This window comes from Cetorhinus maximus, unplaced genomic scaffold (assembly GCF_964194155.1).
Source record: "Cetorhinus maximus unplaced genomic scaffold, sCetMax3.hap1.1 HAP1_SCAFFOLD_495, whole genome shotgun sequence".
Taxonomy (NCBI): Eukaryota; Metazoa; Chordata; class Chondrichthyes; order Lamniformes; family Cetorhinidae; genus Cetorhinus; species Cetorhinus maximus.
The window spans coordinates 131,374-148,711 of record NW_027596437.1 but is presented as its reverse complement, the minus strand read 5'-3'; the positions used below and the strand labels follow the sequence as shown (position 1 = coordinate 148,711).

The 17,338-nt window shown below is 45.8% G+C and overlaps 3 protein-coding genes across 4 annotated transcripts; 2 read left to right on the top strand and 1 right to left on the bottom strand.

Annotated features, from left to right (window-relative positions):
• The first annotated feature begins 861 nt into the window (after positions 1 to 861).
• On the top strand, positions 862 to 2,336 carry LOC144673862 (uncharacterized). Its single transcript, XM_078535502.1, has one exon. It carries the CDS (start codon positions 912 to 914, stop codon positions 2,334 to 2,336), a length of 1,425 nt encoding a protein of 474 aa, XP_078391628.1. The 5' UTR covers positions 862 to 911.
• Positions 2,337 to 9,088: 6,752 nt separating this feature from the next.
• Positions 9,089 to 13,763, bottom strand: LOC144673856 (uncharacterized). Of its 2 annotated transcripts, none has more exons than XM_078535498.1 (2): positions 13,681 to 13,763; positions 9,089 to 11,710 (listed from the first exon to the last, which is right to left on the bottom strand). In XM_078535498.1, the coding sequence occupies exon 2, from the start codon at positions 11,596 to 11,598 to the stop codon at positions 10,804 to 10,806; it is 795 nt and encodes a 264-aa protein (XP_078391624.1). In that variant the 5' UTR covers positions 11,599 to 11,710; positions 13,681 to 13,763; the 3' UTR covers positions 9,089 to 10,803. The 2 variants fall into 2 exon arrangements, 1 of the variants encoding a protein (XP_078391624.1); XR_013574435.1 differs by lacking the exon at positions 9,089 to 11,710 and adding an exon at positions 12,691 to 12,783 and having other exon boundaries at positions 13,681 to 13,749.
• Positions 13,764 to 15,011: 1,248 nt separating this feature from the next.
• LOC144673858 (uncharacterized) lies at positions 15,012 to 15,996 on the top strand. The gene has a single exon (XM_078535499.1). It carries the CDS (start codon positions 15,042 to 15,044, stop codon positions 15,930 to 15,932), a length of 891 nt encoding a protein of 296 aa, XP_078391625.1. The 5' UTR covers positions 15,012 to 15,041; the 3' UTR covers positions 15,933 to 15,996.
• The last annotated feature ends 1,342 nt before the right edge of the window (positions 15,997 to 17,338 follow it).

Genomic DNA, 17,338 nt, shown 5'->3' with positions numbered 1-17,338 from the left:
GTACGCATGCGCAGACATCCCTGTCCCTGTCAGCAGGAGGAGAGAATATTGTGCATTTCTATAAAAACAAAAAACTGCAGATGCTGAAAATCCAATACAAAAACAGAAACACCTGGAAAAACTCAGCTGGTCCGGCAGCATCAATGGAGAGAAAGGCGGAGTTTACGTTTCGAGTCCGTATGACTTCTTCAGAACTCGAGAGTCATATGGACTCGAAACGTTAACTCTGTCTTTCTCTCCACAGATGCTGTCAGACCTGCTGAGTTTTTTTCCAGCAATTTTTGTTTTTGTTTCAGATTTCCAGCATCCGCAGTATTTTGCTTTTATCTAGGTCTTTAAAATCCTCATTAGGATGGGCAGGTCGATGCGGACAGAATGTTTCCACTTGTTGGTCTGTCCAATGCTGGAGGTCTTGTGTACACAATAGTTACAAATAAATCCAACAGGAAAACTGGAGATATTTCTTTCCTCAGGCAGTAATTAAAATGTGGAACTCGCTACTACAGTAAGTGGCTGAGAAAAATACCTGAGACTCTTTCAAAAAGAAATTAAATGAGAACATGAGAGAAAAGGGATTAGAAAGATCAGCTGAAAGGCTGAGATTAGGTTGGCAGAATGGGAGGAGATTTGTGTGGAGTAGAAACTCCAGTACAGACTAGATAAACCGAATGGCCTGTTTGTGTAATGTACACAGTGTAATTCTTTGTAAACTTATTTTACAGGGTAATAGAAGAGGAGGATCTGCAGACAGGAATATCAAATCAAACCTCACGTCTGACAGAGTCAGCTGGGTCATTGGGATCTGAAGATTTGTACATCTGAAGGGATTTAATCGACCGCCTCAGCTGGAAACTGGTGAGAGGCTGTTCACCTGCTCCTCCTGTGTGAAGGGATTGATACAGCTGGTAAACATGCTGACACGACAGCGAGCTCAAAATAGTGAGAGGCTGTTCACCTGCTCTGCGTGTGGGAAGAAATTCATGTGCTCATCCAACCTGCTGGCACACCAACTCGATCACTTTGATGAGAAGCCTCTTCAATGCTCTCACTCTGGGAAAAGTTTTGAAACCTCTGAGGAACTGGTCCAGCAGCAGCGAGTTCACACTGATGAGAGACCGTTCAGCTGCTCCCACTGCGGGAAGAGGTTCAGGCTGTCCTCCTGCCTCGCGGAGCACCAGCTCCTTCACACACACGAGAGGCCGTTCAGCTGCTCTCTCTGTGGGGAGTCGTTCAGTGAGTCAGGGCATCTCACTGAGCACCAGCGAGTTCACACCAAGGACAGGCCATTCTGCTGCTCCCAGTGTGGGAAGGCATTCACTCAGTTTTCAAGCTACACTAAGCACCAACTGGTTCACTCCGATGAGAGACCTTTTAAATGCTCCGAATGTGAGAAAACCTTTAAAAGAAGCATTGATCTGCTGAGGCACCAGTGCATTCACACTGGGGAGAGGCCGTTCCCCTGCTCTGTGTGTGGAAAAAGATTCATTCATTCTTTCCACCTTCTGACACATAAGCGTGGTCACACTGGGGAGAGACCATTCATCTGCTCCGTGTGTGGGAAGGGTTTCATTCGGTCATCCAGCCTTCTTATGCACCAACGGATTCACACCGGGGAGAGACCATTCACCTGCTCCATATGTGGCAAGGGATTCACTCGTTCAAACCAAGTTCTGATACACAAGCGAGTTCATACTGGAGAGAGACCTTTCACCTGCTCCGTGTGTGGGAAGAGATTCACTCAGTCAGCCAACTTGCGGACACATCAGTGGGTTCACACTGGGGAGAGGCCATTCATCTGCTCCGTATGTGGCAAGAGTTTCTCTCGTTTGTCCTACCTTGAGGTACATGAGCGATTTCACACCGGTGTGAGGCCGTTCACCTGCTCCACGTGTGGGAAGAGATTCGCTCATTCTTCCCATCTGGTGAGACACCAGCGCAGTCACACTGGAGAGAGGCCGTTCACCTGCACAGTGTGTAGGAAGGGATTCACTTGTTCATCTTATCTGGTGAGACATCAGCGCATTCACACTAGGGAGAAGCTGTTCACCTGCTCCTTGTGTGGGAAGGGATTCACTGGTTCAACCCACCTGCTGAGACACCACCGCATTCATATGGGGTTGAGGCCGTTCTCCTGTTCTGTGTGTGAGAAGGGATTCACTAATTCATCCAACCTGCTGAGACACCAACGAATTCACACTGGGGAGAGGCCGTTCACCTGCTCCATGTGTGAGAAGAGATTTACTCGGTCATCCGACCTGCTGAGACATAAGCGAGTTCATATGTTACCAGAAAAGTTGGATTCAGTTGTTGATGCTGAGAATCACATCCAGAACTGAACCTTTTCTCCTTTCTAACTCTAGATTATTTCAGTTTTCATACCTTCAGTTACTCTCATGGACAAGTCCCAGCTCCCCGTACCTCCCAGAGTGTCTCAACTTTTTACGATTTACATCAATGACTGAGATGAGGGGAGTGAAGACATGGTGGCTAAATTTGCAGAGGACACAAAGATAGATAGGAAAGTATGTTGTGAAGAGGGCATGAGGAGGTTGCAGATGGATATAGGTAGGTTGAGTGAGTGGACAAAGACCTGGCAAATGGAGTTTAATGTGGGAAAATGTGAAGTTCACTTTGGCAGGGAGAATGAAAAAGCAGAGTATTACTTAAATGGAGAACGGCTGCATAATTCTGAGGTGCAGAGGGATTTAGGTATTCTAGTACATGAGTCACAAAAAGTTATTAAGCAGGAACAGCAAGTAATTAAGAAGGCTAATGGAATGCAATCCTTTATTATGAGAGGGATTGAACATAAATGTAAGGATTTCACGCTTGAGTTATACAGGACATTGGTGAGATCGCACCTCGAATACTGTATACAGTTTTAGTCTCCTTATTTAAGGAAGGATAGAAATACATTGGAGGCGGTTCAAAGGAGGTTTACTAGATTGATACCTGGAATGAGTGGGTTGTCTTATGAGGAAAGGTTGGACAGACTGGTCTTGTTTCCACTGGAGTTTAGAAGAGTGACGGGTGATTTGATTGAAGTTTACAAGATCCTGAACGGCCTTGACAAGGTGGATGTCGAAAGGATGTTTCCTCTTGTGGGTGAGTCTAGGGGGCACTGTTTTAAAATCAGGGTCGCCCTTTTAGGACAGAAATGAAAATTTTATCTCTCTCAGAGCATTGTGCAACTTTGGAACTCTGCCTCAGAAGGCGGTGGAGGCGGGGTCACTGAATATTTTTAAGGCACAGGTAAATAGATTCTTGTTAGGTGAGGGAATCAAAGGTTATCAGGATTGAAACATAAGATCAGCCATGATCTTATTGAATGGTGGAGCAGGCTCAAGGGGCCGAATGGTCTACTCCAGTTCCTATTTCTTAAGTTATTATGTCTCTCCTAGCCTTGGCATCCAGGGAAGGATAACACACCCAGGATCATTATTGGTAAAATTTTGCTGAACATTTCTGAAAAAAGAGACATGCTGTTGAAGTTTTTCATCCTGCACTCATCAGGACAGATTTGTAAGAATACCAATTGTAAATGGAACAATGATTTATACTACATGAGAGGAGGGGCTGATTGGTTGGCAAGAGGACTCTGATTGGTAGAGGTGTTACCATGGAAAATGCACCAGGCAGTAGTTAACTGCCAAGCTTTTGTTTAAATTCAAACCAGGTAGGTCGACTCTGATTGGTCATGGGAAATGAACCAGGGAATGACTGTCCCTAAGCTTTTGTTTTTTTGAGAAAGCGCAGTGTGTGGACATGCTCTTTCTGTTTGCAAAGGACGGGACCCTGTGTGTGAATACATGAGTTTCTAGCATGTGTAAGTGAGCTATACCGTGAGCATGACTGATAATTTTAAATTGTTTGTCAGTGTCATTCTTAGCACAATCAGATTTGTTTAGTAAGCGCTGTCCAATTGCAGAGTCGCTTATCATGTTGGACACTTAGTTCTGAGATTTGCAAGCATGGGCTGGTTTATTATGGTCAGCACTTTCCCTGTTGTGAACAGCCGAAGGGACGCGCTGTTTGACAAGAATGATACCAGAAATGTTTGTGTTGACATATGAGGAAAGGATTGACAGGCTGGGTCTCTTCTCTCTTGGATAAAGGAGACTGAGAGGTGACCTAATCGAGGCCTTTAAATTGATGAAAGGTTTTGATAGAGAGGATACAGAGAGAATGCTTCCTCTTGTGGGGAAGAGAGACCATCAATATAAGATAGTCACCAAGAATCCAATAGGGAATTCAGAAGAAACTTCCTAACCCAGAGAGTGGTGAGAATGTGGAACTCACTATCACAGGGAGTGGGTGAAGTGTATAGTATGGATGTATTTAAGGGGAAACGAGATAAGCACAAGAGGGAGAAGGGAGTAGAGGGTTACAGTGATGGATTTAGATGAGGAAAGATGGGAGGAGGCTCGAGTGGATCATAAACACCAGCATGGACTGGTTAGGCTGAATGGCCTATTTCTGTGCCTTATATCCTCTGTAATCCTATGTAATCGAGCTCTGAATCCACTGTATTATTTCTGTTTGTGTCTGGAAGCAGCATGGCATTAACCTGAAGACTAAACTCAGACTCTCCCAGGCCATTGTCCTTACCACCCTGCTCTATGGAGCAGCATCCTGGGTCTGCTATCGGAGCCACGTCAAAGCTCTGGAACGCTTCCACCAAAGACACCTGAGGTCCATCATGAGGATTCGATGGCAGGACAAAATCACAAAACAACGAGGTCTCCATCGTGCTGGGCTCAACAGCACAGAGACCACCCTCCAGAAAATTCCACTTGGATGGCCAGGCCATGTCCCCCACATGGATGATGACAGAATCCCCAAGCAGATCGTCAATGGGGAACTGCCTCAGGGTAAACAACATCAAGGTGGTCAGTACAAACGGTACAAGGACACCCTTAAAAAAGAGCCTTACAAACTTGTGCATTGCAGACCACCTCTCTGGGGAAAACATTGCAGCCGACCGGCCCATGTGGAGGCAAACACTGAAATTTGGTTCAGCATGTTTCAAGGACCATCTACTCCAGACTCGCAACATCCGATGTGCCCAGAGGAAGACCAGTGGTGGAGCAGCTGCAGAAGTTCCCCCGGTACCAACAACGACAACATGAACTGCCAGTCCATGGCAATCCCACATCAGACTCTTCAGTCATGAGAGGAGCCACAGAAAACGATGCAATCATTGACAGCTTGGACATACTCGAACAACGAGGCGTCTACCCCAACATTACCCCTGTTCCCTGGATCGGGGAACTATACTCTGTATGATTGCAGTGCTGTTAATAAAGTCAGGAAAGACAATCTATTGTTGTGAGTTTGATTATCTGGTGTCTGAAATCACAAGATTCAGCATTTAGAGTCAACAAGATGAACAAGGAAACACATCACGGCCCAATATTCCAGCTCAATATTCCCAGGAGAAAGTCTGTTATCTAACACCTCGAGTGGACAGAACAGAGAAAGATCCCATCTGTAAGAAACCCTCGAATCATTTGTAAATATCTTTCAAATGTTGACAGGTTCCAACTGTCAGTTTCCATTACACTGAAGTTAATGGGAGGTGATAGATCGGTTATTCCAGAACTGTAAAGAACACTAGTTAGACCACAGCTAGAGTACTGAGTACAGTTCAGGTCACCACATTACAGGATGTGATTGCACTGGAGAGGGTAGAGAAGAGGTTTATCTATATGTTGCCCAGATTGGGGAACTTTGACTGTGAGGAAATATCGGATAGACTGGGATTGTTTTCTGTGGAACAGAGGAGGCTGAGGGGAGATTTAATTGAGATGTATAAAATTATGAGGGGCCCAGATAGAGCGGACAGGACCTATTTCATTAACAGAGAGATCAGTAACCAGGGGGCAAAGATTTAAACTAATTGATGGAGGATTAGAGGGGAGCTGAGTAATGTTTTCACCCAGAGGGTGGTTGGGGATCTGGAACTCACTGTCAGAAAGGGTGGTAGAGGCAGAAACTCTCATCACATTTAAGAAACACTCCAATATACAGCTGGAGGTGCTGTAACCTCCAGGGCTACAGACCAAGAGCTGGAAAGTGGGATTAGACTGGATAACTAATTTTCGGCCAGCACACGCATGATGGGCTCAATGGCCTCCTCTGTGCTCTAAATTTCTGTGATGACAAGTGGTCCTCGTGTTTTTATCTGAGACAGGCCTCAGCCGAGTCATTTGCTCCAAGTGTTGATGTGATGGTTGAAGCTAAGAGGTGTCAGGTGTCAGGAGCAGCAAGAGCAGTAAATAAATGGAGATGTCAGTAAATACTGATGTAGTTTATCTGTATCTAGTTCCATTTTAATAACTTCTGCTGAATGTGGCCCTCACCCAGTGCCAGGATATCAGATCAGAGCCACCATGGAAAATTAGTTTGACACTCCTGAGTCTCTGTAATCTCCTCCAGCCCGACAACCCTCTGTGTAAATACAAGGTGTTGTTGGATTACACCCAGAGATAGACAATGTCAATCTGATTCCCCTCATCCACAAACACAACAACTTCTCCACAAAACACAAACAGGTTTGTAAGTTGTGACCTTCTTTTCTGGAAGCCATGTTGAGGATCTCTAATGGCTCCTTCTCTTTCCCAGTGATCAGAAACGGCATCTCTTAGGATCCCTTCAAGATCCTGTGATCGACATCACACTCATGGGCCTGTCGTTCCCTGTTTCTGATTTGTCTCCAATTCGTAAAGCGGGAACTAAGTGAGGTGCCTTCCAATCTCAGGGAACAATCCTCAACTCTCTTGAGCTGTTGAAGATTCAGCCAAGGGGCTCAAAGAGTAGCCGTCCCATCTCCTTAAACACCCTTGGGTGGGTATCATCTGGACCTGGAGCACCATCTAGTTTGAGATTTCCTATTTTATCCAGGATGACAATCACTTTCTACTTTAATATTGATGATGTTACTGTCAACAGCACATCCCACAGCTGGAATCTGAACATCATCCACAGGAGTGCAGACTGATGTGAAATAGTCATTTAACAGCTCTGTTATATCCTGGCAATCTGTTTCAATCTGTCCTGAACTGACTGAGACTCAAAACCATCTTTAACCATCTTCTCACTCCTGATGGAGCTGGAAAAGTTGTCACTATTATTCCTATAATTGTTCACCACCTTCTTTTCCAAAGATTGCTTCACTTCTCTAAAGGCTGCTTTTGTCTCCCTCAATTGTGGGTGATATTTGTCCCTATTCTCCTGGATACTGAATCCATCTTGTTCTAAACTGGGTTCAATGTCAGACAGTTCAGGGAGTCGGGAATCATTCACCCCTAGACCTACACTGACAGGTAAAACCCCAGAGAGCTCTTCAGTCAGGATTCCTCTGGTTTGTTACCATGTATTAGTCAGGATACTGAAATCCAGTTTTTTTACAGTCCACTCCTGGAGACCCCACAACCTTCAGCAGGGTCAGTGGTGGAGCTCCACAGCGGAAGTGATCCCAGAGTAACTGTCGGGATCACACTGCCATGGGTGTTCCAAGTTGGGTATTTTTAGTTATCCTGATGTCTCTCACACACACATCAATAAAACAGGGAATTCCTGGAAACACACTGCAGCTCCTGCTTTATCTGGAGATCAAGTGTCTGTTTTTTTTTATTCATTCAGAGGATGTGGGCTTCATTGGCTGGGCCAGCATTTGTTGCCCATCCCTAGTTGCCCTTGAGAAGGTGGTGATGAGCTGCCTTCTTAAACCACTGCAGTCCATGTGGTGTAGGTACACCCACAGTGCTGTTAGGGAGGGAATTCTAGGATTTTGACCCAGCCACAGTGAAGGAACGGCAATATTGTTCTGAATCAGGATGGTGAGTGACTTGGAGGGGAACTTCCAGGTGGTGGTGTTCCCATCTTTCTGCTGCCCTTGTCCTTCTAGGTGGTAGTGGTCGTGGGTTTGGAAGGTGCTGTCAAAGGAGCCTTGGTGAATTCCTACAGTGCATCTTGTAGATGCTACACACTGCTGCTACTGTATGTCAGTGCTGGAGGGAGTGATTGTTGGTGGATGTGGTCCTAATCAAGTGGGTTGCTTTATCCTGGATGGTGTCAAGTTTCTTGAGTGTTGTTGAAGCTGCACTCATCCAGGCAAGTGGGGAGTATTCCATCACACCCCTGACTTGTGCCTTGTAGATAGTGGACAGGTTTTGGGGAGTCTGGAGGTGAGTTACTCGTCACAGGATTCCTAGCCTCTGAACTGCTCTTGTAGCCACAGTATTTATATGGCTGGACCACTTCAGTTTCTGGTCAATGGTAACCCGCAGAATGTTGATAGTGGGGGATTCAGTGATGGTAATGCCATTGAATGTCAAGGGGCGATGGTTAGATTCTCCCTTGTTGGAGATGGTCATTGCCTGGCACTTGGGCGACGCGAATGTTACTTGTCAGCCCAAACCTGGATATTATCCAGGTCTTGCTGCATTTGGACATGGACTGCTTCAGTATTTGAGGAGTTGCGAATAGTGCTGAACATCGTGCAATCATCAGCGAACATCTCTGACCTTAAGATGGAAGGAAGGTCTGAAGCAGCTGAAGATGGTTGGGCCTAGGACACTACCCTGAGGAACTCCTGCAGTGTTGTCCTCAAGCTGAGATGACTGACCTCCAACAACCTCAACGATCTTCCTTTGTGCTAGGTATGACTCTGACCAGTGGAGAATTTCCCCCCTGATTCTCATTGACTCCAGTTTTGCTCGGGCTCCTTGATGCTACACTCTGTCAAATACGGCCTTGATGTCAAGGGCAGTCACTCTCATCTCACTTTGAGAGTTCAGTTGTTTTGACCATGTTTGAACAAAAGCTTTAATGAGGTCAGGAGCTGAGTGGCCCTGGCGGAACAAAACTGGGCGTCAATGAGCAAGTTCTTGCTCAGCGAGTGCTGCTTGATAGTATCGTTTATTTATGTTCGAGAGCGGACTGATGGGGCGGTAATTGGCCGGGTTGGATTTGTCCTGCTCCTTGTGTGCAGGACATAAGTGGGTACAGGCATAATTATCCCAGCAGTTAACTGGCTCCTATGAACTCTTCCATCTGTTATTTTAATGCAGACTTTCACAAAATTACTTAAAATGGGTTTATTTTAAACTAGTAACACCAGCCCTCAAGTTGTAGTTTCAGGACTGTCACACAAACACATTCAATCATCATGGAATAATTACCACAATCATTTTCAGACTGGAAACTTAAACCTGCCGTTTCACTCTCAGTCAGGAACAGATCACAGTTTTACACCAATCACTGATTTGACAGCACGTTTCCAGCATTCACCGTTGTTCTTCCTGACTCTAAACCCAGTTGTAAAGGAGCCTTCTGTTCCGTGTCTAGGAGCCCTGAACCATGAAAGAGAGCGGCTGGGACACATTTCATCCACACCTCAGGGTTAACCCACACACGGACTTTGCTGTCAGTGAAGAGAGATGAGAAAGACCAAAGTGCCGCTTGTCCTTCTCAGTGTGACCCTGAAGGACTGTGTCCAGGCTGAAGTTCTGTTCCTGCCGTATGATCCTCCCCCAGATTGTCCTTTCTGAGTTCCAGCCAGGTGATGTTAAACACTCAGGTGGGAAAGAGAAACATCTACAACAATGTGTTTCAAACAACATTGATTTATTTGACAAAAATAGCTGGAAAAACTCAGCAGGTCTGACAGCTTCTGCGGAGTTAACGTTTCGAGTCCATATGACTCTTTATCAGAACTGTTGGAGTTGAGGCTGAAAAGAGATCAGCCATGATTGTATTGAATGGTAGGGCAGGTTCGAGGGGCTGAATTACCCACTCCTGCTCCTTGTTCTTATGTTTTGTTAACATGATTCAGTCATGGATGTGATTAACAGCAGCAATAAGAGCAGAATACAACCTCTGCTGTCACCTGTGAACTCACTGGTTTCTCAGCAGGGTGGATGACCGATTGAATCTCTTCACACATACGGAGCAGGTGAATGGTCTCTCCCCAGTGTGGGTGCAATGGTGGACACTGAGTTCATATGATCATCTGAACCCAGTCCCGTAGTGAGAGAACCTGATCAGTCTCTTGTCAGTGTGAACATGTTGATGACATGTCAGCTCCATAGATCTTTCATAACATATCCAGCAATCCAGACATTTAAAAGATCTTCCGTCAGTGTGAACTCGCTGGTAGGTCAAGAGGTTGAATGAGTTGGGAATCCCTCCCCACACACGGAGCAGGTGAATGACCTCTCCCCAGTGTGAACTCACCGGTGTTGCTGCAGGACAGACAATCACCTGAACCTCTGCCCACACTGAGAGCAGGTGAATGGAGTGGATCCGGAGTGAATGCACTGGTGCATCATCAGTGAATGTGGGTTTTTAAAGCTCTTGTCACAGTCTAAATATTTAAACCCTCTCTCTCCAATATGAACTCACTGGTGTGTGTGTGGAGGCTGGATGGAGAAAGATGGGAGTTCAGGGCTCAGACAAGGAGGAACTTTAGACACAGTTTGGCCCAGTGGGCTAGTGGAAAGTAGGGGAGCAGCAGAGGCAGCTGATTGGATTGTCTCAATCTTAGTGACAAAGAAGCTCCATGAGCTCCTCATGCTTGTTGTTGGCGGTGAGGTTGGAGGATACGGGGAGAGCCCTTCAAAAGGAACTAACTTGTGTTAGAAATACTATAAAGATTCACCACACTGTGTGTTAACACAAAACTGATTTTTTTTTACATTTATCAACTATATTAACACCTATAGCTGGGATGGAGTTTATTAACATCAGCAGAAACAGACCCCAATTCCAGTTCCAAATGTGATTAACAGAAAAATCCAATCACTGTAGTGACTTGTGAACTCGCTGGTGTTTCAGCTGGCCGGATGAGGTAGTGAATCCCTTCCCACACTCAGAGCAGGTGAACGGCCTCTCCCCAGTGTGAATTCGCTGGTGTGTCAGGAGGTTGGATGATTGAGTGAAACCCTTCCCACACTGGGGACAGGTGAATGGCCTCTCCCCCGTGTGAACTCGCTGGTGTACAGTGAGTTGAGATGAGTTCCTGAACCCAGTCCCGCAGCGAGAGCACCTGAATGGTTTCTCATCAGTGTGAATACGTTGATGGGACATCAGGTCCACGGAACTTTTATAGCACTTCCCGCAGTCTGTGCATTTAAAAGGTCTCTCGTCAGTGTGAACTCGTTGGTGTGTCTGCAGGGTGGATGAATAAGTGAATCCCTTCCCACACTGGGAGCAGGTGAATGGCCTCTCCCCAGTGTGAACCCGTTGGTGTAACGCTAGGTTGGATGACTGATTGAATCCCTTCCCACACTTGGAGCAGGTGAATGGTCTCTCCACAGTGTGAACTCGCTGGTGTCTCACCAGGTGGGATGAGGTAGCAAATCCCTTCCCACACTCGGAGCAGGTGAATGGCTTCTCCCGGGTGTGACTGCGCCGATGAGTTTCCAGCTTCGATGGGTAATCGAATCCTTTCCCACAGTCCCCACATTTCAATGGTTTCTGCCCATTGAGACTGCATTTATGTTCTGACAGGTCAGATGATTGGCTGAAGTCCTGTCCACACACACAACACGTGTACAGTTTCTCCCCACTGTGAATGGTGCTTTTTCCTTCCATATTCAAAATCCAATGATGATATTCACATTACAATAAATTGGGTGACTCTGTCAGATTTTGATGTGATGTTTGGTTTGAGTTTACCGACTGCAAATCCTCCCCTTCTAATACCCTGTAAAATTAATTGAAAACAGAAAAAAGGGAGTGAGAGAGAACCCACAAAAACACAAAGGCAGGTTGTGAAACTGAGCTGAATGAATCTGGTAATTTGTGGGGTTGGCATTAAGAAAAAGTGAACATGAAAACTGCTGGATTGTCATAAAAACCCAACTGGTTCACTAATGACCTTCAGGGAAGGCAACCTGCCACCCAGTCTGGACCTACACAAGATCCAGCATCTATGCGCAGAGAGAGTGGGAGAGAGAGACAGAGACAGAGGGAGAAAGAGGAGAGAGACAGACAGACAGATAGAGACGGAGGGAGAGAGAAAGAGGGAGGGAGAGACAAAGGGAGAGAGATGGAGGGAGAAAGAGAGACGCACAGAGAGACAGAGACAGAGAGAGGTAGAAACAGAGAGGGAGGGCAGAGGGTGAAGGAGAGGGATTTTATATATCTACAATTCAACCAGAACTATGACAGCATCTCCCAAACGTTCAACCTCCACTTCCCGGAAGAACCAGGATAGGTGTATGTGAAAACTATCAACTCCAGGTTCCCCTTGTTAATTCCAATAACTATGCTGAGGAAGAATGAGTCTGAAACTAGCCTGTACCTTAAAACAGGTTTATTTCCAAGACAGCAGAGTCAAGTAACAGAGTCTCCCAGACACCCAGAGTAAACTAGTTTATATACAGTTGCAAAGATTCCCTAATCCTTCCCCTACTGGGGATAGCTGTGCTTAATTACCCACCTAAAGCTTGTATTCCATTGCAGCACAATTTCAACATTAACGTTTTGGAGCAGATGGAATTTCTGCTGAAATTCTGAAATGCCACAGAGTTACACTCCTGGCACAGCTGCACAACCTCATATCCCTCACCTGGGAAGGGGGAAGCATGACAGGGAATCTCTGGGACACTGTGACTGTGTTCAAGAGGGGAGATGAGTCCTATTGCGATAATTACAGAGGAGTCTCCCTGCTGTCTGCTATGGCAAAGATCATCCTCAATTGCGTCCTCCCAATGGCTGAAGAGCTCCTTCCAGAGTCGCAAGGCAGTTTTCCCCCATCGAAAGGCATCACCTTCACTGCAGGGAAAGCCCAAGAAATTGCAAGGAACTGCACCAACTGCTGAACTTGAATTCTTTCGACCTCACAAAAGCCTTTTGCACTGTCAAACATGAAGTTTAAGCAGTATCTGCCTCAAATTTAGCTGCGCTCAGAAATTTGCCACCAACCTCCACCTACTCCACAATGTCATGAAAGCCGTGATCCTCATCAACAGAACCACCACAGACTGTATCACAGTGAAGACTGGGATCAGGCAAGGCTGTGCCTTTGCACCAACCCTCCTCCAATTTCCTCTCTGCATCTCACTTTGAGAAAATTACCCACAGGTGTGGAGATAATTTACAGAACAGACGGGAAACCTACACCACCTTCAAAACAAAAGCAGAATCAGTCCAACCTCAGATACTGAGCTCCAGTATGTAGGTGCCTGATTTCTACATTAAATCCATCCATCTCCCTTGATTCCATGACTCTAAATACTCACTTGCCTCACAAACGTCCAGCAATCTCAGTTTTTTAATTTTGAATTGACCAAATCTCCACAGAATTCCAGATTTCCACTATATTTTCTGTGAAGTGATTTCTGACATTGTTCCTGAACAGCCGAGTCTCAGTTACACAAATAAATATCACTGATTTGTACATTTAAATGGTCACAATTATTTTACTATTAATTAGATATTCAACAAAATTGCAAAGAAACATAATAATTTTAGTAAAATAAGGTGAATGCTGGAAATCTGAAATAAAAACAGAAAGTTCTGGAAATCCTCAGCAAGTTTGGCAGCTTCTGTGAAGAGAGAGAAACAGATTTAACATTTCCAATCCAATATGATTCTTCTTCAGAACTGAGTATTTCCAGCATCCTGATTTAATTTTAAACACATAATTGATGTAAAGTTTATTGTCCTTACAGGTATCTGGATGTAAATCTGATTTCAGACCTTCCTCTGAACAGTTTGCAAACTGACTCCAGCTCATTGTCCATTCCTTCACTAAAGACCCGGATGGAAAACCCTCATCACAAGATGGCGGCGGCCGGTTGCCCGGGTAACCCGGGCCGGTCACCGGGGAGAAAGCCCCGCCTTCTCCAAGATGGTCGCCCATGCGCCTGGCACTCTGAACAAGACCCGTCTTCCTCTCCCAAGATGGCGGCGGCCGGTGAGGCAACTCCCAGTGCGCAGGTGCAGTGTGGGTGAGCGCTCTGAGCATGCTCAGTGTCAGTCATGGTGACAGAGTGAGGAGGAGCGGACGGTTCGGGAGGCGGGAGGAGATTGTGAGCACAGGGTAGGAATGGAAACCGCGGCTGGACTGGGAACTGGAGCAACTTCTGGGGTAGGCCCCAGGCCCCGTGTTTACCCCGCGGTGACAGGCCCGGGGGGAGGGAGCGATGGAGCCGGCGGCTGGACGGGGAGGATTTGGAAACACTTTGTGGATCCGCAAACCCTGAGGAATAATTGTCAGCTCCTGGTTTGCAGCTGCGGGGCTTCTCCCTCCCGGGAACAGGCCCAGGTTAACGGCCGCCATCCTGGCTCAGCGAGTGGAGGATGGTTCACATCAGAGGATGGGGGAGGGGGGACAATAAATAAGAGGTTACACTTTGGGCTCAAATCAATGAGGATCTGATCTGTGGGAAGGAAGGAAACCCTGGGAGGTGGGCGGGGAGGATTCAGAAACACCCGCTGGGGGCCCCAAACTCCCAATAAGACTCATTGATTTTATTGTCAGTCTGCAGACAGGAGCTGGAGAACTGAACCCAGGCAGGGGAGAGGGAGGGAGAAAACTGGGAGTGGAGGAAAGAAATGGTGGAGATGGTGAGATGGGTTTGGATTTCAGCCCAGGGAGGAGGGAGAGTGTGTGGGACGGGGATTTACAGCTTTGGGGGAACAAGACAGGAAAACAAGTTCCATAGAAACTAGAATTGTCTGTTTTGATGACTTTTGTAAACTCCCTTTACAGAATATTGGAAGGATTTGCAGATGTAAAACTCAAACCAAACATCATATCACAATCTGGATGACTCACTTAATTCATTTGGACCTGAATATCGTTGGCCTTTGAATGTGGAAAGATAAATGTTTATCTGTTCAGTCTGTTGGAAAAGATTTCAAACATTAGTGTGGCTGGAAAAGCACCGAGAAACACACACCCAAGTGAGTGTTCCAGTGAACTGACTGGAAATAACTGCAACCAGTTACACAGTCTGAAAAAACATCACACCATTCAAAGTGAGGAGAAACTGTACAAGTGTTGTATGTGGATGAGGCTTCACTGAATGTCCAACCTGGAGAGACACAAGCACATTGGTACCATGGAGAAACCATGGAAATGTCGGGACTGTGGTAAAGGATTCAATTATCCATCCCTTCTGGAAATTCATCAACACAGTCACACTGGGGCCAGCACCCAAGAGAAACTATGGAAATGTGAAGATTGTGGTAAAGGATTCAATTATCCATCCCAGCTGAAAAACCATCAACACATTCACACTGTGGAAAAGCCATTCACCTGTTCAGTTTGTGGGAAGGGATTCACTGGGTCATCCCACCTGCTGACACACCAGCTTATTCACACTGAGGAGAAGCCATTCATCTGCACTTACTGTGGAAAGAGATTCAGATCTTCTTCCAACCTCACTGCACACCAGCGAATTCACACTGGGGAGAGGCTGTTCGCCTGCTCGGTGTGTGGGAAGAGGTTCACTGGGTCATCCCACCTGCTGACACACCAGCTTATTCACACTGAGGAGAAGCCATTCATCTGCACTTACTGTGGAAAGCGGTTCAGATCTTCATCCAACCTCACTGCACACCAGCAAATTCACACTGAGGAGAGGCCGTTCACCTGCTCCTTGTGTGAGAAGGAATTTGCTCGGTTATCCAGCCTCCAGAACCACCAGCAGGCTCACACTGAGCAGAAGCTATTCACCTGCAGCTCCTGTGGAAAAAGGTTCAGGTGTTCATCCAGCCTTGTTAAACATCAGCGAGTTCACACTGGGGAGAAGCCATTCATCTGCTCTGTGTGTGGGAAAGGATTCACAAAGTCCTCCAACTTGGTGATACACCAGAGAATTCACACTGGCGAGAGACCGTTCATTTGCTCCGTGTGTGGGAAGAGATTCACTCAGTCACAACACCTGCTGAGACACCAGCAAATTCATAAATGACTGCGGGGATTGGTTTCTGCTGTTTTTGCTGCTGTGAATCAGGTCCAGCATTGGCATTCTGATGTTATTAACAACCCCACAACTGGCTGGAGTTGAATGTTCCGGAGATGTCACTGATTTTCGGGTCTGCAATGTCCCGTTTTAAAAGCACCATCTGTGATCTTTCCCCTTAGTTTAAGAAATCTCAACAAGAACCCGCTTACAATAAAATTATGAACTTTTACTTCAATCCTAAATTGATCTTTGATGAAAAATCTACAATTCAGTGTCTGAAGGGTTCCTCCGATTAACATCTCCAATTAGAAAGTGCTAATTAATCCTTGCTGACAATTCTTAATGACTTCCACATTTTTCATAGTGACACCTCCATTATGAAATTAAATTAAGGAACATAAACAAAACAGTAAAATATTTTACAGGCACATCAATAAAAGCTTCATCAATCAACATTGATATTGATGAAGTTTGGAAGTCACTGATTCAATCATTTCTGACACAGCAGCAGCAACTTTTGGTAAAGGTGGAACCCACAACAAAGACTAGTTTGAGACCCACTCAGCAGAGATGGCATCTGTCATTGAAGCAAAAAGCAAAGCCCACCAGATGCACAGCATAGAACACTCAATCACTTAAAAGTATCAAGACAGTTGTGCAAAAAGAACAGGGTGATGATGTGCAAATAAACTCTGGATCAACTTACATGAAATCCAAACCACCTGTGACAATGGTAATCTGCGTGCTATGTATGATGGGATCAAGAGCACACTTGGTCCTACCATCACCAAAGTTGCCCCCCTGAAATTGAAATTGACAGATGGTGAAGTACTCACCAACTGATGTAAACATATGTCCTGCTGGGTTGAACACTACTGTCAGCTGTACACCCATGAGATGGACATCTCCCAGTTTCCGTTTGACACTTTCCCACAGCTTCCTGTCAGGGTTGAGTTGGATGAGCTCAAAAAGACCATCGATTTCTTAGCAAACAGGAAGGCACCCGGCTCTTGCAGCCAAACTGCTCAAGCACAGAAAGTCCCATCTCCTGCCACACTTTCACGACCTCTGTCTCTATTGGAAGGTATGATCCCTTCGACCCGATATGTGTGATTCAAAAATCATCACAATATACAAAAGCAAAGACTACAGGGGCATCTCACTTCTCAGTGTCACAGGGAAGACCTTCGGTAGGGTTTTGCTTAAAAGACTACATCTACATGCAGACCAGTTGGGGATGGGGTGTGGGGAAGCAGCAGAGTCGAGCCTGAGACAGAAGTCTTTTGTTCTCTGGAACATTTGGAAACAGCAGCTTATTGTGAATAGTATAATTCAATAAATAAAGTACTTGTAGAAAATAGACTCTGAACAACCTTCATTAGATTAATTAGTCTTCTAAAATTAATTTAACA

Coding starts and splice junctions, on each gene's coding strand:
- LOC144673856 (XM_078535498.1), bottom strand. CDS start 11,598: ATGGAAGGAAAAAGCACCATTCACAGTGGGGAGAAACTGTACACGTGT.
- LOC144673862 (XM_078535502.1), top strand. CDS start 912: ATGCTGACACGACAGCGAGCTCAAAATAGTGAGAGGCTGTTCACCTGC.
- LOC144673858 (XM_078535499.1), top strand. CDS start 15,042: ATGTCCAACCTGGAGAGACACAAGCACATTGGTACCATGGAGAAACCA.